This window comes from Propithecus coquereli, unplaced genomic scaffold (assembly GCF_000956105.1).
Source record: "Propithecus coquereli isolate 6110/MARCELLA unplaced genomic scaffold, Pcoq_1.0 Scaffold77, whole genome shotgun sequence".
NCBI classification, from domain to species: domain Eukaryota; kingdom Metazoa; phylum Chordata; class Mammalia; order Primates; family Indriidae; genus Propithecus; species Propithecus coquereli.
Genome location: NW_012153840.1, coordinates 7,441,900 through 7,464,073, shown reverse-complemented (window position 1 = coordinate 7,464,073; position 22,174 = coordinate 7,441,900). Strand labels below are relative to the sequence as shown.

At 37.5% G+C, this 22,174-nt stretch overlaps 1 protein-coding gene across 1 annotated transcript in view; it reads right to left on the bottom strand.

Moving 5' to 3' along the window:
* Positions 1-22,174, bottom strand: part of RERE (arginine-glutamic acid dipeptide (RE) repeats) — a 461,041-nt gene that overhangs the window by 219,188 nt on the left and 219,679 nt on the right. Inside the window, exons 3-4 of the mRNA XM_012662585.1 lie at positions 21,824-21,894; positions 12,803-12,928 (exon numbers count right to left, since the gene is read on the bottom strand). Of these exons, the coding sequence (XP_012518039.1) occupies positions 12,803-12,928; positions 21,824-21,894 (197 nt within the window). The remainder of the gene's footprint in view (positions 1-12,802; positions 12,929-21,823; positions 21,895-22,174) is intronic.

The window sequence follows — 22,174 nt, the reverse complement described above, 5'->3', positions numbered from 1 at the left end:
AAAAAAAAAAAAAAAGAAAAGAAAAGAAATAGCAGGAAGGTGAATTTTATTCAAGAAGGAAATAAGACCAATGGCTGTCCAGGTCTCAACCATTCTGTCTTTCTCCCCAAAATATAAAACGGACAACATGTGTTCCAAAGAATTCCAACTGCACTCAAGGCAGCTTAATAAAACAAGTTGAAAATATTAGGTGTGTTCTCCAAATTATTGTGACAGGACACGTGTGTGTTCTAAAAGCCTTTTTCATTGGGATTATAAAGCGTACAGCAAACCAGCCTGCCATACTGCTTCCAGACAAACCTATGCCCTTTACTTACAAACTCAATCATAATGGACCAGACAGCAATGCAGGAGCTGTAAATTTGGTGGGGGAAACAGGAAACAAACAACTCAGAAAACCCTGCAAAAAGCAGCACAACAAAAAAGAACAAAGGAGCGGGGTGGGATGTGAAGCACTGAGGAGAAAGTAGTTAACTATCTGTGGGAAGACAGGGCTGCTCTCAGCAGGTGACAGGTGGCACATGATGGGCATTCCTGGCCCTCCAGCATAAGCCACACCATGCAGCTGGGAGCTGGGCGGGATGCATGGCTCTAAAGCAGCACAGCTCTATCCACCCACCATCACACAGGAACCCAGCCTAAGTCTGTTCCCCCAGGAGAACCCCCCCACACGCCATAGCCTCGTCATGCCAGCTGGGCACCCACCAGGGCTGGACTCCACACACAGAAACCACTTCCAGTGCTCTACTACTAGAAGTTGACCACTTGGATTTCAAAGACTTCTCTTTCTGGCTTTCTTCATTAGTCTCCCTTCCCTCTTAACCCTCTCCCCTCCACACTAGAAAAGGGATTTTTAAATCTGATCAGTTTTCCAGGGGAAGCAGAAATGTGATTTTACACTGTTCTTTAGCCTCACCTCATGGTTTTGATAGAGACCAACATCTTCTGGCTTTGTCCAGCTAACCAGGCTCTTCCTGAGGCTAAATTTAAAAATCCAACTTGACAGTACTGTTGCCACCAAAAGAATATATCACACCAATTCTGAAACACTGAAGTAGAAAATCTTCTCTCTGCACAGACCATAGAAGGGCAGAAGGCCTCGAACTTCACCCAGTTGATTCCAATTGTGCCCTTCCAACTGACAGGTCCAATTAGGATTCCACATCACAGTGCATCCACATAACTCCTCCCAGCTGGGGGACAGTGGCAAAGGACTACCCCTGAAGGCTCTTCCTTCTCTCCACTCCCAAGCCTTCACATTATAATGGATGAGTTACACCACCAGCACTCAAATAACAAATGGTAGTTTCTTTTTTCCCTCCCTGAGGCTCACAGGATGGGCTGCTTTTCTTTTTCAATCTGTTAGCTGAAATCCTACCAGCCACCTAACAAATTAACAACCCAACCCTGCCACGGTTAAAAGCTACAAAACAAAAGCAAGCCCAAATTCTTGTATAACTTCCTTCAGAAGGGAGGAATATAAAGCTCAATGTATGTTAATCAATGCATCAGGTCAATGTAACAGGCCAAATACATTCGATGTTCGCCAAGGCCAACACTAAAGTAATCTGTTAACTACGTGCCCACAGCTACAAAAGAGAGAGAACAGAGACAAGCAAGGTGAGAAAAAAAATGTGTATATGTGCCCAACCCTCTGTTTAATAATTCCAAAAAACACAAAGCCATTTTGGCAGAAATAAATCACAAATATATTCAAGAGCATTGTAAAATGGAAGGGAATTATCTAAAGGGATTCACCAGCCTACTAATTTTAATACAAAATGCCTCACAAATCTCCCTATGCCTCCGACAAATCACCAGCCGAGGCAAATCCCAGATAATGAAACATTGTAAGAAGGGCTCTTTTTAATAATTTAGCCCATCAAGGAGTAAGTATTGATTCTTGTTTTCAGCAGAAGGAGAGAGTGTTATCTTTAGCCTTACAGCTCAGTGACAACATCAGGGAATTTAATCACAGTGCCTTTCCTGCCATGCAATCCTTAAACTGTCACCTAGGATTCTCTGTCATTCCTCATCCATTTCCAAAGAACCCCTGGTCTCACGGATGTGCCTTCCCTACTTAACCCACAGTAACCACAGCAGCATTTGAAGTCCGACAGATTAAACACATCTGTCAATTATTTGCCAGCTGTTTTTCTTTTTAAAAATTTCAACAATGCATCAGATATTTTTGTGCATTTTCAAATTGTTTGTTAACAAATCTGCTCAATATCTTAAAAGCTGAATGATAATCATAATGGCAACTGTGCCAATCTCTGGACATCTGTGGATATTTTTAATATATCCAAAACAATGCTACTAACAAAAGGAAAAACCAAGGAGAAGCGGTATCACTATTTCCCCATTCCAACAGAGGAAGGTCAGAAAGTCCCCAACATTCAGGGAAAATCAACCAAGTATTAAATTTAGCAGTAACACTAATTCAAGAATATTCCTGTATCTTTAAATACTAGAAAAATAACCAAAACAAAAAAAAGTTTAGACTTAAAACAAGCCGATAGTTCTGATTCAAGTACAAAGCAAACTGCATCCCAGCATCCCACACCAGTTAAACGACCCTAAAACTTCACTCCTGTATTTAACTCTCACTTTTTCACTGTGGACAATTAGCTCTACACTCCCATAGACTGTACGACAGTGGAAGGGGGAGCAATCGCGTCTGCTGCTACTTTGCCTTGAGATGCTATTCCCAAACATCCTTCCATGATCCTTTGGATCAAGGAACCTTAATCCAAGTACCTTCATGTCCAAGGTCACCACACACATCTTTTATTATAGGGCTTTCTATTACAGAGCACCAAAGGCATTTGATAGCGGCCTTCTTAGGTCCTTTGCCTCTCCATCCAAACTATACATTATTACAAGGCCCTGGGGCAGTGCAGCAGCACATGGAGTCAGGCATCTAGGAGAAACTTCCCTGTCTCTAGGGCGCAACCAAAGGCAGCAGTCTCACAATGAAAGGCCATCCCTCTTGTGTGGCAACCAATTACTTATCCATTGTAAAAGCACAGCAAGCTTCTCTATAATAAAAACTCAAAAGGCCAAAAAATCAGCACTATGGGCCAGACATAAAATAAAGAAATGAAAAGCAAAACATAACAGCCTCATGCTATGTTAGCTAGAAAATTTATATGCATGTATATGTTTATGTTTTATGAGTCACACAAGTCCATAAGAATTCCAATAGTTCAGGGAAAAAAAAGTAAACATGAGCAACACTGATGTCCACTAGCTAAAACTATAGCCAGGATAGTCTCTTGGTTCCATGCTCCTCTCCTTTACATGGGAGGTGGAAGGGGAGGTGGAAGGCAAGGTGGAGAGAGATTTACCAGTCACTTCCTTTAAAAAAATAAGCTTATACACAGGTTTTTCTGGCTGGTATTTGCCAATTTTTCTCTTGACAGTGTTAAACGCTGTACTAGGTGCTAATGGTCCCATGCATTTAATGTATTCCTTTTAAAAAAAAATCCCTCTTTACTTGATTTTAAAAAATATAATCAATGTGCCTTTTTCTGTCTTGTAAATAAAACAAATTATTAATTCAATGGTTAAGGAGCAACTTCTCAGAGCCAGGAACTGTACTAGGCACTGTAAACAGAAAGATGGATAAAAGACGGCCCTTCCCTCAATCTGGCCAAGAGGACGGACATATACAGGCATGGTGTGGGGGGCTCTTGGCGACAGCATCTACTAGAGAGGAGCAAGAGACTGGAAGGTTGAACTGGTGGGTAACAGGAGGTGGGAGAAGGGGAGAGGAGGGGTAACAGGAGAGGGGAGAAGGTAATTTTTATCTTCATTTCAATGAGTATCTTAAAAATTTTAACATATTCATTTTCCAGATTAAACATTTTACAACTTTATTAACAGAGCTGCAAGATTTCAAGTTCACATATAATCAAATAACTAAGTAGTACTACTATAATTATCACAGGCTGGTAAATAAGTAAGATGAACCCAATATCCCACTGGCACATTTGTGCGAGGTAAAGGCAAAGTCACTTCATGGCAAGCTATACTTATACGGATAGAGTTTTCTCAGTGATGATAACCAAAATAACAAAAAGCAATAGAAAAATTAAGTCATCACAAGGAATCAAATAGCCTACACATGCCATACACCACCCCAACCTTGAATAACCTGGGACATATGTTATCAGTAACAAAGTTATGTCACAAGTGGCTATTTTATTTCAGAAAAACATCATCTCCCAGTTTATTAAATTAATGTTGTACTTAGAATTTTATTGGTTTCATAGTTTGGTTTGAAATTAATTTACAAACGGCCTATTTTAGCTGCATTAGGGATATAAGCACACATATTATCCCTAATTTGTGTACTGGGGAAGGTAGGAAATTAAGTAATAAAAAAGAAGCACAAAAACAATTTTCTTTGAGTCCATAGTATACTCAGGTTTGAGAAATGTAAGAGGTCCTGAAACTGCATCAGAAGTTCTACACAACCAGCGAAGGATAAGATCAGATCCTCTTTCGCAGTTTGCTAACAATGGCTGCCCAACAGAATCCCCTGGGAAGCACCTGGAAGGCATATGGACTCCTGGGCCTGACTCCAGAACTCTTGAATCAGTATTCTGGTTTTACATGCAAAGAAACTGAGGCTCAGAGAGATTAAGTCACCTGATCACACAACCAGTAAATGTTGCCAACGTGATTCAAACCAATACTATGATTTTAACAGTAAAAGTGCGTGGACTTTTAACTACCTCCATGATCTGGGGGGAGAGCATATAGGCAGCTTTGTACTATTCTTTCAACTTCTCTGTGAGTTTGAAATTATTTTCAAATAAAAAGTTAAAAACAAAACAGAAAAAGAATGGAAAACAGGCTGAGATGTGTTAAAAGGTAAAAGTGGGATAGGAAATAGTAAAGGATGAGACACCAACAAGAACAGAACCAGGTCTCTGAGACAGAGGGTAGAGAGGCAGAATGCACCATCGCAACAGAGCAGGTTGGGTGGTTTTCAATTTTGTTTTGTTGTGGGAGGAAAGGAGGTCCCAGGCCACAGCAAGGCAAGGGGCAAAAAGAAAAAAGAAATAAAAGAAATAAAATTTAATATATCAGTAAGATGGGGTTAGGGAGGTCAGAGTCTTTCTGCATTTTGCTATATTAGAAGCTCAAATTACCATTTACAAACTGGCCCCAAAACCTCCATAATATGTTTACGGAGAAATGCATTCTGAGGTCTAAACAACTGATCACACAAAAATTTCTAAACTTCTCTATTACAACAGAAAACACTCACTTCTATGCTAAACTGCAACACAGAGTTCAAATAGTGCTTCCTTCCAGAAAATCTGTGAAGCTCAGAATTGAGGTTTATCTTACTAAACAAAGAAAAATCTCAAGAAAGTTGGATAGTGGATAATTTTTTGTAATCCTAACGGATCAATGTGAAGTTGTACCAGGAAATCTACAATTTTTTCACAGACTTCCTTTTAACAGTCAGTCAATACAATGTCTCAAAATAATTTCAGTAAGAAAAGTCTACTACTGCTATTCTCTCTTTTTTTATTTTTTATTTTTTGTAGAGACAGGGTCTTACCATGTTACCCAGGCTGGTCTCAAACTCCTAGACCCCAGCAATCCCCTTCACCTTGGCCTCTGAAAGTGCTGGGATTACAGGTATGAGCCACGGTACCCAGCCTACTACTATTCTCTTTAAAAACAGGTCATATCAATTCTTTCCCAACTTATTTTAAATAGGTAACCAACAGCAAGTGATAAAGTAGATTGATTTATATTATTGGCAGGAGGAATTGAAGCATTAAATACCAAATCTTTACATTACATAGGTGAAGCTATATTAAACTATTTCCCAGCCAAGTACAACATAATATAGTTGGAACTAGAGATTAAAAGTAATTCAGCAACATCTGCTGACACGAGAGAGATCAGTTACGCTAAAACATCTTTTCTACTCAATGATCAATAAGGAAAAGTCAGGCCTATATTCTTTATCCTACAAAATCTGATGTAAAGTGGCCCTGAGTGACCTTTCAGTATTCACACATACAGGTAACATGGATATTATGAAATTCCTCTACAAAGGGCTTTTACTAATCTTAATTATCAAGCTATACATACACACACATACATATACACACAGACATATTTTTTTTTTTTTTTTTTTTAAGACGGGGTCTAGTTTTGTCTAGTCGGTCTAGTCCAGTCGCCCAGGCTACAGTGGAGTGGTGTCATCATAGCTCACTACAACCTCAAACTCCTGGGCTCAAGTGATCCTCTCGCCTTAGCCTCCCCAGTAGCTGGGACGTGTAGTAGGCACGTGCCACCACACCTAGCTAATTTTTCTATTTTTTGTAGAGACAGGGTCTTGCTCTTACTCAAGCTGGTCTCAAAATCCTGGCCTGCCAAAGTACTAGGACTACACCTGGACAAGCTACATTTCTAATACAAATTTCTATTTTCAAGATTTAAGAATTCTACCCACTTTTACATCTACCTGGATGTCACCTTGAAAATTTCAAGACAGATTTTAAATTTTAAAAATTTTCCCAATCCATATCCAGGAAATTAAGGGAAAGGGAAAAAAGCTATAACTGAAATTTACTAATGGGTAGGAGTACTAATATACATACTTTAAAAATTACCAAGGAATAAATATTCGGGATGCTCTAGAGAAAAATTTAACCTTTAAGCAGTTTCAATCTCTTTTCACAAACGGTTTGATTACTTTGGCCATCAAGCTTTAATCAAGCTCTAATCAAGCTGGCAAGTCTTTTTCCTTCCATCATGAGAATTTCAATGGGATAAGAAGGGATAAGCCCAAAAGTAGGAGGAATAGAGTAACTTTAAATCTGCCAAAAAGATGGAAATATACAAATTTCTGTCCCTTTTATACAACATATATCTTGAAAATGGGTTGCCAGTTCCTAAAAATGGACACAAAAGCTATGCACAGACTGAAAATATAAGATTTTCTAGTCCTACATTTTCATTTAGAGAATATATTTTGGGATAAAAGGGAAAAAATACATTCATTTTAGGGTGGGGCAAATACCTGATATTCAACCAGATTGTACAACATGAGATCAAAGAACAGAAAATGCCAACTTTCAGACATGAGGCACAATAATTTCTGCAGACTTTGAAAGAAGATTAAATTTAGGTGAATCACTTAAAACTTCATTCTTCAGAAAAATCTGGTATCCTTGGGAAAGCATTGAAGGCCTTGATATGAATAGAAGATATTGCCATTAAAAGTATATACTATGACATCCTAAAGTGAAGGGTAATGCTAAAAACAAAGTCAGGCTAAATAAAATTGCATGCTTACTTCTGTGGTTTAAAATGTCTTTGGCATTCTATTGGTAAAACTAATTCTGGAGAACTTGTAAAGCCTGGAAACTCCATGTATTTATTTAGTTATTTTTCAGTGTAATAGTACAAAACACCCCAAATAAGGCAGGGCTGAAAGGCCTAACAGTTCCTGTAAGTAAAAAGGAGCAATGCACTACCCCTGAAAGAACAGGAAGCTCAATAAAACTGGCAAAGGATCATCAAATCTAAAATATATCTATGGTAACAAAAAGCCCGCTTAAATCGTAGCCAGTTATAAAAGCGTATAGTTATTGAAATCTGTGTTCTGAAAATGTGGCTTGATGCCTCCTTTTGGAAAAAAGGAGATGAACATGACGAAAAGATAGCCTTAAGACCAAATTATCTGACAAGTAGCTTTTATGGGGAAGCAGTGCATAAAAACTGCTCCAGGTGAAAGGAATTGATCTGAAAGCACGGGTCCATGTTCTCTGACACTGATCTCAGTTGGCCTTTGCATTACAGGTCAGTCAAGTGTTTTAAGAACTTTTACAATTTTTTACATTAAAATTCAACAGCTAGTAATCACCCTTCATTTAGGTTAGCTGGATTAATCCCAGCATTTGTATTAGCAATTCTTCTAAAACTCCAGCCATTTTAATACCTTTTACTATAGTCAAATATAAAAGGTAGAATCTCTCATGATCTTTCTAAATGGTTATTTTTGGCATACTTAATATCAAGTGGGAAAGCCACAGTAAGTAAGTAAAAGCAACACAGCCTCAAAAACTCCTGCAAGGCTAAACAAGAAACCAGATTAGAGTTCTCCCTAAGCAACAAGTAGATAAATACAATCAGCTTCACTTCTAAAATGGCATTTCATAACACATTTTCATTTTTAATTATTAAATGATACCAAAGTCTCAAGTATGAAAAGTACTAGTGTTAAAAATGATACTTAACTAACAATAAATGCCTTACTTGTGCAAAACATTATACTGTTTTAACACTGATTTGACATGTAGTCACAATCACTTAAACTAGATATTAAGCGAAGCATTTGGGGCCCTTGAAGTAAACGGTGTGCTGCAGGAACAACTTTAAGAATATATCTTATGGGTCAAGGAAGGTTGCATGGGGCAGTGCAAAGACACCAACCTAACATACACGAGATGAGGCTTCAGGCCTAAACAGTCCCCTACTAAACATGGACTTGCGTAAAGTGAATCCCTGCCAGTGTGCACCAGCTTCCTACCCCATAACTGAAGGAGGATTGTCTAGATGGGTGGAGTGGATTTACTCCAAGAAATATGCAAAGCCCAAATTAATAAATCCAAAGTTTTACCTGAATCCCTCCCCCATCATCAAAAGAGCAAATATTTACAAAATATTTTTCAAATATATATAGATGCTATTAAGATGAATGAAAAGGGAAGACATGGTAGCCGTGGGTTATGCATTTTTAAAACAAAAGGACACTAAAGATATAACCACCACCATTGCTAACAGGAAAACAAAATTTGCTGACACTTAAAAAGGGTTTTCACACCACACTACTAATACCACTATCCATTTATTCAGCATAAGGGCCAGCCTGTGTAACTCTCAGTGGCAGAAGCCATCTACTCTTCCAAGTGAATGAACCGCATGTTAGCTCAAACTCTCTAGTGAAGTGGCAGCCAAGGTGGGCATCACGGCAGGGATGGCCCAGGAATCACAGCAGTCAACCAAGAGGACAAGGAAGAGGATCCAGGTTAGGGGGAGTTCCCCAGATGTAAGCCTCAGTCCTGTCACTCACTAAAGGCAAGAATTTTATGCAAATGTGAACCTAAAGTTTTCTTGTCTGGCAAATGAAATAAACATCACAGACTGTGTGGAGAGTAAATACGTTACACCATGTGCAAAGGGAAGCAGTGCCCTGGTACAAAGTAAATGCTCAATGTTAGTTTATTTCCTTAACAAACAGCAAGCTGATATGAGGTTTTAAATGACCCACTGCAGAACCTTTCCAGAGCAGCAGTTTTTAATCTTAATTTTAAAATTATTTTCATTACCTTAGGAATCTACTGATAAGCATCCATAGTCAAAAGTACAGATCCTCTTTCCAGAAAAATGCACATACATATAAGACTTTGCAAGCAATTTCAGGAAGTTCACAGACCCTTTTAAACTCAAAGAGACCAACCAGAGGCATATGGCCCTCAGATTAAGAATGTCTAGAAAACTAATTAAGTTAAAACCAGAATTTGTACAGATCAAAAGTGTTATGTGACAATAGATAATGCTTAATGTATGCTTGTTATATGCTAAGTACTATGCTAAGGAATTTAATGAATTATTTAATTTTCACAACAACCATCTGATGTACATAGTAGCATTATATCCATAAGTGGTAAAACTAAGGGTTAAAAAGGTTAATTAACGTGTCCTGTGTTACAAAGAAACATATCAAGAGTAAAAAAGTTCCCTAAAGGAAAATGTACCAAAAACAAAAATACAGTAAAAAAATAATGATAACTGAAATAAAATAGCTCAAACCACTATTATAATACTGCCTTAATTATGTGTGTTGGCCACTGAACAGAGGTCAAACAAACAAAAAGATATGGCTAAAAGAGTAAAAACACTAAATAACTAGGAACCCTTACTAGCTAGCCCCTGATCTCCTAGTGAGGAAGATGATGGTGCAGCCAACAAGAACCCTGGCCTGCACAGCCGCATCCATAACAATGGAAATAAATGTGCATTTTAAGTCCCCTTGAAAAGTTGCAGCTTTTCTACTTCGGCTAGAGATTCCCTCATGCTGCCATGCAGCTTCTACCTAAATCATCTAGGGGTGGAATCCTCTCTGACCAGTCTAGGGAGGATCTGGGCAACATTATCTTTGCTTTCTTACCATCCCCACTACTCCCAACCACCCACGCCTCCCACCACCAGTGAACACGGTAAACATCCAAGTTAACAGATTCTCAGTAATAAGTAAAAATGTTGTTTCTCCAGCACAAATACAAAAATGAACAGAATTTATGAAATTAAATCTGATGAGTTTGTTCCCTCAATACCATAGAAACACATATCACATATACCTGAATATGCAAAAAAGTTAAATTATGATGCAATCAATGCTATCCTATAAAAACTAAATTAACAAAAATCGTCTATTAGGGAAGACATCTGGTGTACCATGGCAAGAAATGTTAATGATATTGTCTGCAACCCTGTAATCAATTTTTTCTCCCAGCAGCTCTCTCATTACACTGTATTAGATCTGTGTGCCTGCAGAATTTATGAGAGCTCCACACATGGGGGTGAGTTTTGCCAACTGGATCCAATTCAGATCCAGCTCAAATGACTTTGGCAGCATGAAGCATCATTAAGGAACAATCAATACAGTTAGTTTTATGCAGCATCATCTTGACTCAAAGAAGATTTATCGTCTTACTACAAATTCTTCTTAAACCTACATATAATGTATCTGAGTGCTCCACCAATCATGAACTTATTTAAATCCTTGGTGGAAACAAATATTTTTATTGCCAAAAAAATAAATACTAGTCATCACTAATTCCAATATAAAAAGTTTACTAAAAATCAATGTTATTATGGGCAAAATTTATAATCCATTCAGCAGATCCTGGTTAGTGACTATGGTGATAAATAAAACAGTCTAACAATGACATCCACATTGATTAAAGAATGAAACAAGAAAGTATCAGCCTGAAAGATAAAACCCATTTCTTGGCTACATATGGAAACACTATAGTAACTGGTAAAGGCTGAAGCTTTCTAAGTAGGTAGTCAAACTGGGAGTCTACTAATTTGTCCCTTAGGATGTCAATATATCATTCCAGGGATTAAAACCAGGCTTTTATCCACTACACTGGGTTCTACCTTCCACTGTGAATGGCTATTATTTCAAGAATTCCAAGGCTTTCATAATGTGAACCCTTTTTTGGTCTAATTTTTCAGTAATTACCCAAGCAACTATATAAATATCCTATTGTTATTGTGACAGTTACTCCTGATTTTGTTACTATTACTAATATCCCATTGCCACTATCTTGGTCCTTTTCATCTTACCCATGAATGACAGCCCTAACCTCCTAATTGGAACTTCCACTATCTTTCCCCATTGCACACTGCTGCCCAATCTTCTTAAGCAGTGGTTTGCAACTTGGCTTGCCTGGAATAAAACAGCTTGCAAAAGCCCTCTACTGTCTATCACATAAAATCTTAACTTGTCTAACCTTGCAGGTCATCTATGATCTGGTCCCATTTTATATCTCCACCTCTGCCTCCCGAGACCCACTAACCTGTGCTCTTCAGTGACGTCCTGTGGGTCATCTTCTCACGACTCCCAGACTCGCCAGGCTCATTGCCTACATTGCTTATAGAGGAAGGCTCCTCCACTCTGCCTATGCATACCTTACTGACATGTCAAAAACATACCCAGTTCCTCAAAACTTAGCTACCTTCACAGAACTTCCCTGAGTGCTACAGCCCATTTGGAGCACTCTCTTTTCTTAGTCCCAAGATATTAATATTTTACACTGCAACTGAACAATTCATCATACATTGACATCTTTATTGTGTATGTGTGTGTGTGAGAGATAGTTATTCTCTTGTATTATTTTCTAATTCAGTATGAATTGTGACCCACAGTCACTTCTTTACACTGATTTTAGTACTAAAATTATACTTCCTTAGTGACTAACAGAAGTCTTGGGTACCCAGTAGTCATCCAGAACAATAAATATCTGTCTTTCAGAAAAATGTTACCATTAAATCCTCCTAAAGGAAGGAAGACAGACACGTACTTTCATAAAGGGGGAGATATGCTACACAGAAATAACTCTTTTAGATCATCAGCGCGGGGCTCCTGTGTTCTAAGGGGTCACTTCATCGTGCTGCCTCTCAGATGTCCCACATCACCACCAGGTAACAGAGGAATCACCAGGGTAGAGCTGTGGGAAGTATAGCTACACCCCATCCCAAGCCTTTTGAAGTGCTTATTCTATATCTAGTGTTGCAGAAAAGCCTCACTATTTCTGAGCAATATTCTACAAAACATCACCTGAGAGGACAGCAACCAAAATAGTTTAGATTGGTGGGCCATGAGTCCCAATGAGCCTGGGGAAATGCACATTCCACAACTGGACTCAAACTTACCCCCTTTAATCCCCATTTCAGTTGCCAACATCCATACTCGCTGCTGATTGCCAGCTCCTGCTCCTTGCAGCAGCCCAGCATGCTCTCTGCTGGTGCCAAAATACCCTTCCACCAAACCCCGCTAACTTCTGGAACTGTCCTAGAGGGGTAAGGCAAGTCCCGTATTTGGCTTCCTCTGTGCATGTACTTGTTACTCCTTTAAAAACACATACAATACAGCACATTTTTAAAGGGGCTCTGGGGAGGGAGGTAATATTCCTATTTTATACCCTATGGGATATAAAATACTGATAGCTTTTAAAAACGGGATTCTCCTTACCCCTACAGGCCCTCTCCCGGCTTCAGAAAGATGTTGTGGTGGCTGTGATGCCACCGGCAGAGAGCATGCTGGGGGGTCACACAAAGCAGGAGTTGGAGATCTGCAACAGGCCTGGGAGTTGTGGACCTAAAAAAGAAAACAGTTTTAAGTTAACGTGCCCAATGCCTCCTCATACCCTGGTTATTAGGGGCACTCAGCACACAAGCAGGTATCTGCAAAAATCCTTTAGCAGATGGCCTCTGAACTCAGAAAATTTGTTCTACCACTAAAGTTAACCTTTCTGCATTAATCAAAGCTGTTTCCTTATTTCAGTTTGAGCAAAAACATAACCCTTCTGGCTCCACACTTTCATCTGAGTCCTGTCATAAAGCAGTATGGTGTGTGCCCCTCAAAATAACCAAGTTAAGATGTGACACAGTGCCAAAGCACAGTTAACACTGGCATGCTTTGCTTATAATAACAACAAAAAACTCAATGGTGTCATATAAACACAACAGTAAAATGAACCACAAGTGGACAAACTGAGCTTTCAGAAGAGTTTCTAATGAGAGATGCTAGAGACATAAGACACGTACTTAATAAGGAAATAGTTAAGGCATTAGGGTGGCCAGAGAAAGACCCTGCCATTTTCTCAAAGTTCAAGTTTAATTTTGTAAAGGTGAAGGGAAGGAAAACAGACAAAGGCCTAAAAACAGAGGAAAAAAAGACAGCATTCAAATAAGTTATAATTTTTTCAAAATGCCCACTAGGTAAGTATAATGAACAAGCACAAAGCATAAAGTTCAAGAGAGACATTATTTCTTTTTATAGGCAAAATCAGTTTAGTATATATGGCTTTTTTTAAAATTAACTTTGAAAACATTTAAAACCAACAAAAAAAAGATTGGAGAGCAACTTCTGAAAGCCAGCACAGTCCTTACAAGTACCAAAAAAGATGCCTCAAATAATAGTTTGATTATGTTCCCTTTCAAATATTTTAGAGAGCACATAACATTTTTTAAAAAGTAACCAATCCAATTTTATGTGATTTTAAATGAACTAAAAACAAATCCATAAAATAGAAATACTTATATAAGAACTTCTGTTCTTAAAGTTGTTTTAAAATTACAGATAAACTTTTTAATATTAAATCATTATTAGAGTGTCCTGTTACATATAATTCCCTTTGAGAAGCAAAGAATCACTCTCTAACAACTTTCAGTAAACCAAGATTTTAATATACTTCCTTCTTATTTTTTTGAAAATCTCTTTTAAAAGACAAATACCAGGAAAATAGGAAAATAAGCTAATAATAGAGATGTTTTCTCATGATCATTTTTTTTTCTTTTCTTTCTCAAAAGATTACCATCCGGAGTACATCCTGGGCTCTATCCAGTCCACTTTCTGTGCAGTCAGTCTCTGATACCCAAGGACTCAGTGACAATACAGATACCAAGTGTTAGTAGCCATAACCTTCTCACCACACACCTTTCTCCTTGCCCCACCAGCACTGCAAATTCCGAATCAAAGATTCAATTGTGCACTTGAATGCACAGTATGTTCAGTATTTTTGCCATAAGCATCAAAATAAAAATGGATTTCTGGTTAATCTCTTTCCACTGGGAATTCAATTAACCAGACCACTCAAGTACTTATTCATTCAAATTAACAAGTTTTAAATTTAAAAAAAAAAAAAACCTAGGAAAGCATTTCTAAGCACTTGGCATTATTTTAAATATGTAAATAGTTCAAATAATTATTAAAACAATTTAAGCATTTTTTCAAAACATATCATTGTTCTTACATACAAAATCAGAGTCAATATTATCTCAGTTTCCCTAATTTTTTTCAGTACTTCTAATAGCTTTTTCTTGGACTATTGATTCTTAATACAAATATCTACATATACATATGAATTACAATTTTCCAGTTCTAAAGAATCAAGTTTGAACAAGACTTTACCAATATTCTTGCACAGCAGATCTCCACGAATATCAGATTGCCTCAAACTTTAAGCTCCTTAAAAAAAAATTAGAATACCTAGAGTTTTCTGCACTGAAAAAATTTCACGTATAGATAATAAGTCTAGTAAATGACATTTTTAGATAAGTATTTTATAGAAATGCATATAATTAAACAAAACTTTTTCAATGGTTACTTAAATGGAGTCCTAAAGCTCAATTAAATTAGAAGAAAACGAATTATCCAACCTCACAGCAAACATGAACAATTAAAACTTAAAATCCCAAGTGGTCTACCCTGACTGTCAGCCACGAGTAAAAACAGGTTGCTAAGAAGCCAAATAAATGCGCCCAATAAGATGTTCGGAGATTATTTATTCCCAAGGTTTCACTCTGACTTCTACTTACGTGAATACTACTCTGTCTATTTATAAGTTGACACCACAGCATGCACAAAGGATGTGGTGGCTCAAAAAAACCTTCAACACCATTGCTCTATAATTTGGGGTAGGGGAGTTGCGTATAGATAGCCAACAACCACCTCCTCTGTGTCTATCAACCTCAGGGCTAAGGAATTTCATCCTACCTCTTGCCTCTTAAAGGATTAAATGAAATTATAAATTTCAAATTTATATGTGAAAAGGTCATTTAGTCCTTGTATATGATAGCTATATACTGAAACCACTTCATAAGCAAACTTTAAGGTTTTTACTTCATTATCCAACACTCCACGCAAGTCACAAAGGTGATACTGACCTTTTTATAGGGCATAAACCAAGAGGGTAAAGAGAAGAAGGAACTATAGAAAGAAGTACTCAATTCTGCAGGCCTAACTTGAGGGACTGCTAAAAACAAAAACAGAAAAGCAATCACTGTTTCACGTAGGAACAAATCATACCATAAGGCATTTTTCGTAACAGTTGCCCTTTTCTGGGATGTTCATATATACACTAAGCCCTCATTTATCTTTACTAAAAGTCAGTCATATAGAAAATTCAAAACAGAATACAACGATGCCTAAGAAACGTTATGATTTTGGCTACATTCATTTAAATTCCTTATTTCAATACATACTGCAGTCTAACCAAACATAAGTGAGCAGACTTCTCTGGCATGTTTAACAGACAAGTTAGTTTGTAGTTAATGTATACAGCATTTCAAACTACTATTAAGGTGTTTAAAAAACCAATCCAGTGAATTTTCTCCACTGAAATGTTATTTCACTCAATATTTAATGTACATTTACTGTGGACATTACAGCCAGGCAATGAGCTTAGCATACAGTATACAGCAGCGAACAAAATAGACATCTCGTCTGTCCTCACAAAGTGTAAACCTAGTGTGCCAACTAAATAACATCACGATCATTGTCACTCTATAGGGCAGTAGACACTTTATAGCTTGACCTTTTAATCTAGGTGCTTTCTATGCCAACTTCACAGGTAAACAAAGAGAAGTTACGAGGGTTAAGTGTCTTGCCCAACATCATGAAAGACAGCAACTGATGACTGATGATGTGAACCCAGACAACCTGAAAAAAGTACAAGCTCTCAACTTGTGCAATCTACCACCCCTCATCTAAATCCCAGAATAACATATCCCATATTCTAAATAGCCATGTTCAAATTACGTGGATTTCCTGCCCACCTCCCACAAAAAAAAAGGGCTCTAGGACAAGATTTACCTGCTAGTAAATGAATGCCCATTTCCTGAACGTCCACACACCACACATTCTGTGCTAAGTGGTCACAATAGCCAAGCTGGGATTAAAAAATTGTGGTGTAGAAGCATGAATTTGATAATTAAGTCACTGTGTGTACACATGGATACATGCACAAGAGTGCACGTTAATGAAGTCTCTTCATGATTGTATCTCCCAGCATTACCTATGTTTCTGACAAAAAAACAAGAAGATATAATTACTCATCTTCAGTAAGTTTCCATTATAAAGAAAGAAAAATAGCTTCTTGTTGCTTTTAATCCACTTCTAAGGAACCAAATTTGGTGGAGGGGGGAAAACTTCAATGGTAAGTAGAGCCTAAGCAGAAGTTAATTTCTCTGCAGCCTTCTCTTCTGCTGTGCTGTCAGGGAAGGCATAAATAAAGGTTGATGGGTAGCAATCAGCTTTTGAAGTAGGGTTATGAGTACAGACCAGAGATCAGAGAGAAATTCCAAATGTTTTTCTTCCAGCTGCTCACACTTGGCAATGAAACAATGAGAGGGATATGGTATTAAATCATGAATAATTTGGCCTCCACATTCACAGCAGTAACGGAGATGCGCCTTCTCCAGGGTAACTAGTGGTGCAGCCTTAGCTATTCCACATTCACGACCAGCACTCAGAATGTATGCTGTCAGGGGCATAAATGATAGAATAGCATTCTCATCCATGCAAAGCGGTAACAATATGTGAAGCTCAACTAATAGTCAACTGGAAGCAACATAACAACCCTAACGACATATCCCCAACTCCAAGGAATCTCTATACTAGTTTAATTTTAAGGACAATTTTCCCAGCTTTAAAAAAACAATTAAGGAATCAAATTGAATCAACGATATTAATACAAAATAGTACTTGTAATAGCTACATATACTACCTGGAAACTCACTGGGTATAAGTAAGAGCTGAAACATCTACAATTATAAATCTAGGAAACCAAAAGCAAGTTTTCTTCTATCATATGAATGACAGCAGCTCAGGAATCCACACAGAATTTCCATGTAGAATATTAAAGGAATGGCTTCAATTACTGATCTGTAAATAAAAAAATTAGGTAGGAACTACTACAAGGAACTCCTTGGTGTTATGCTGCATGAAAATTACTAATCTCAGTGATCTTGTTAGCATTCTCAGAATCCATGATTATTTTTAGATAGCAAATTATCTCTACTATGCTTCCTAATGCCTGGGTTTCTATAAAAAAATGAGATGTTGTTGTTTTTAGTAAAAGAAAGAAATCTTTCTTTTAGAACAAAAAGTGAATGGCTTTCTCCTCATCAATCCTATTCAGAATGTTCTCCACAGAAGACTGACACCTAATGCCACAAGTTGTCTCTGCAATTAGAATCTAAGATCACTGAGGGAAGGAACAATATTTTACACTTCTTCAGTCCTCTTCATGGTGCTGAGTTCACCAAAGAACACAAAGTAGGCTTTCAATAAATGCCTATGGGAGGCATTGTTTATAGCCCAAAATATTCCTAATTGCACTCTGATACAATGTTCCTTTGTGATACTGACTCATTCAGGAACAAAACCCTCAAAGCAAACTAAGTCACACGGTGACCTATAAAGGCCATAGGAGGGCAGCAGAAGAAAGGATTGAATGTGTTATACTAGGCCCTTTCAGGTGCAGTTACTGAGATCCACTCAAGCTAGCCCAAGTAAAGAGGCCTTTAACTCAGAGGGAAAAACAGTGGGAGGAGCATCAGCGCAGGCCTCAGAAGGGTAGAGGACACACAGCTAGGGCACTCTCACTTCCTTTGGGTCTGCTGCTCTCCCCACAGCTGCACCAGTCCTCTCTGCCTTTCCTGGTTTCCTATCCTGCACGTCAGCTTGCCTATGCCTGCCCCAACCTCGTTCTCTACTTTAAGGCAATTCTTGATTTATCCTTCCAGCTTTGCCTCTCTGCTAACTGCCTTCAGTCTCTCAGTTTCCCAACTCTAAATTCTAAAAAAGAAAAAAGAAATTTGGCTCAATTGATCTTTTCATGCCAAGCCATAAGGATCACAGACTGCCATTCCATATTACTATTTTTTCAAAGAGCCAAATAAAGATTTTGCCAGCTATTTTACTATTTAGTTCAGAAACCTACGGTGTAAAGCTACCTTATTTAACTGATGATCCTTCTTTCTCCTCCTTCTAAGCATATGCTGTCTATAACTCCACATTACCTTTCTTATGAGTCCTTGCTTTTGACTACTTTTTCCATAGATACTTTGGTCAATGTATTCAAACAAAACTAGATCTCCCACGATGTAAATAAGCTAAATCAAATGAATACTTCCTAAGAGCATGAAAGCTTCCTACTAGAACACATAATTCACTACCCTTGAAAATGCTACCTTTAAAAACCTCAGCTCAATTAGGAACTTAATTACTTTGTACTATCATAACCTCCATCTACCTCTGTGAAAGTGTGAGTTCTAAATTTATCTACCAGTGTAGGATGATGGCGTCCATATGTGTTTTGATTGTTATGTATTAATAAAACAGAGGCCATGGATCCTATGCCATAAGCAAGATGACGTACCATCTAAACCTGGACATTTTTGAGAGTGAAAGGGGAGACTGTTTAATAGTTTGGTAGGATAGCAGACACAGACCAGGACATAGAAGCAGCTATGTTCTACACCACGGACCCAGATTCTAGAGGAATGTAGTAGCAGACCCTAGAAGACAACACAGGTGCCCACATAAAATACAAAGATGCCTCTTCTCTCATATAGAACTATAATAGTTCGCAAAATTTTACCCAGGGACCCTCGGTTCAATGAATTGGCATTATGCTAGTCTTGGTGACTGTTGGTAAATGTCTCCTCATGCCCAGTTCTCAACTCATTAACTTTTGTTGCCTTTAACACGGTAATCACACCTAATAGGTACCATAAAGGGCATCCGTTCAGTTATTTTTAGCCCCCAAATATATCTTATACTCAAAAATCCACCATGGTAAAGTGCTTAATTCTCATTTATGTTATAAACACATCTCTCAGTTATAACCCAAACAAATTTTTTATTTTATGATAACTAAAAAGATAAAATACATAATTACTCAACATTTCAAAACTATTGGGTTTTTGTTTTCTTTTTTCATTGCTCCACTTGCCATGTTATCTGTTGTGGGCAAAACCAAATTCAATTTCTTCTTTTTAAAATCTTACAGAGAACCAAAGCATACTGCCTTCTGTTCATCTTTTCCCCTCACAGCTTATGTAAACTGGAGGGAAAAAACATTTTGATTATTTTCATCCATTTGGTTATCTTCTAATAAGTATAGAGACCAGGAAAAGAAGAAGGTGGGAATAACTACATTTCTTCCAGGAGCAAATATTTCATTATCTCTGTTGTTCTCATACAACTATGAGGATGTGCTGAATACAGAACCTCAAACAAAAACATGAGAAATAGCAGTGTGTGATTTAGAAAAACATATCTAAACATATTGCACCCTACTTCCCACATTGTTTTTGCAGACAGCTTTAATGTGCTATACTAGACCAATACTGACAACAGAAGCTTCAGCTTTTATTGCTGTTAATACCCTGAGCAATTACTGTAACTCAGCAGGAACCTCTGCCCAAAACAGCAACTATCACATTGTAATCAGCATTTCATAAGAGACACTGTTCAAACATTAAGGCACCTGCTAATGTGTAAAAATTGTACAAAAGGGGTTCAGGATCTAATGGGTAAAAGGAAAAATCTTTGTAATTTTATTTCATAGCTATATATTTTCCATGGTGTACTGGTATTTTTACCAAACCAAGTAGTAAAATAATCACACAGAAAGACAATGAGCAGGGAAAGAGTAGCAGCAGCATCCACTACCAAAATAAAATTCTTCTGGAAACAAGGCCACTGTCCACATTTCAGGTGTCAGTGCAGTATCTATTAAAAAAAAATTCTTTAGAAGGAAAGATATAATAAATAGCAAACATCTCTAAAAATGGTAAAAACTCATATCAACATAAAAACTGAATAGAAAGCATTTGATTTACAAGATTAAAACTGCAAGGCCACCTTGCAAAGCAACTAAGGAAGCAAAAGCAACCTACCAAGAATAAATAAATCTTAGAAGTAAATTTTACATTTGACTTTCTTTTTAAAACAGTAAGCATGCAATAACTACGACTTTTTAATAAAGGAAAATGACATGCAATTTTTTAAACCAGCTAAATCAGAATATTTTAATGTGATGTTTGGAGTCATTAAAAATGATAAGAAGAAACAAAGAAGATGCAGAGTTAAAGACCTTTTCAGACTACAATTCTTTAGACTGAACTATCACATACAATTAACGTCAGAACGCAAACATTGTCAAGTTACAAAAAGGTTTCGAAATAAGAGCATTCAAAGATACTGATACACATCTCTACCCAGGTACTAAGAATACAGACAGTGGTTCACAATCTTCAAGTACAAGGATCCCTTTGTAAGATCAAAATGGTTCAAAAGACTCCCAAATGATACTACTTTGTTAGTATTTCACATGTCACTGTTTGAGGAAAATACATAAAAAACAGTGATTCTTAACTGTGCTCTTCTTATGTAAGTGAATTTTAAAAATCGTAACAGCATGTTAATACACCTGAAAACCGGTTGTACAGATGTGTGAGATGTATTTATTTATATAAGACTGAGAATGTTTATTTACAGCCCTTTGCAACTCTACAGACATCCAAGGATCCAAAGCCTAAAGTGTGGGAACCACTAGTCTAAAATCAAGAGATTTCATAATGGGCAATATGAATACTTAGGTACTCAGGAAAAGTTTTTAATAAGAAAGTACAGTAGCTTTGTGCCCACTTCAACAGTACATATACTAAAATTGGAAAGAAAGTATAGTAGCTATATCATGCCCAAGCCAGACTTCCTTCTCTTAACCTCTACCCCTGGCAGGGTCCAAAAACCAGTTCTGGATGCACTCCATACCGACCAAAATATTAGAGGAAACTACAGTTCTCCACCAGAAACTATTCTCTGGCCCATTTATATAATTTTTCCTACTCATCAACAATTGCTAAATTTATTTTTACTTCAGGCTCTTAACAATGGCTAAGAAAAAACATACTACTTCAGAAACTCAGGGGAATCTCTGAAATTGTCAAAACAGCTACTAAAGGGACAAAAACTTCAGAAACATTGTTTACAATATGAGCATTATAACAGTAAGCGCTATAAAACTGAAAAGGTGAAACTAGTAACTGCCTTATTTCAATGCCAGGGCCACAGGGCAGTTGGCACTGAGAAGGTCAACTGGTGAGCACGCCGATAGCGATGGAGAGGCATACACCAGGCGCTGACACTGGAAAGGGGAAGGCACACAGCAGAATGAACGGCACATTAAAAAATGCTTACCAGTTTGAAGTCTTGAATGCTACAGATGAAATACGGTGTGTTTGGCCTCCGACTCTCGATATACACACAGTCTTTAAAAGAAAAAGAAATTTTAAAACAATGGCATTTACCTTTAAGGAACAAAGACAGGGCCCATAAAGCCACTGCATAAATAAATAAATAACAAGGCACATACTTTTTATAGTAAATTTCTTTTTGAAGGTGATATTAAATTACAAATAACTTTAAACAAAAGGAAAACAGACCCTCGGTTCTTTTTGATCACTTTTCTAATAATTTAAAGGACCTGATACAGCCTGAAGTATTTTCTCTTCAAAGTCCCTGAAGAAGGAGGGAAGGATCCCACAGGAT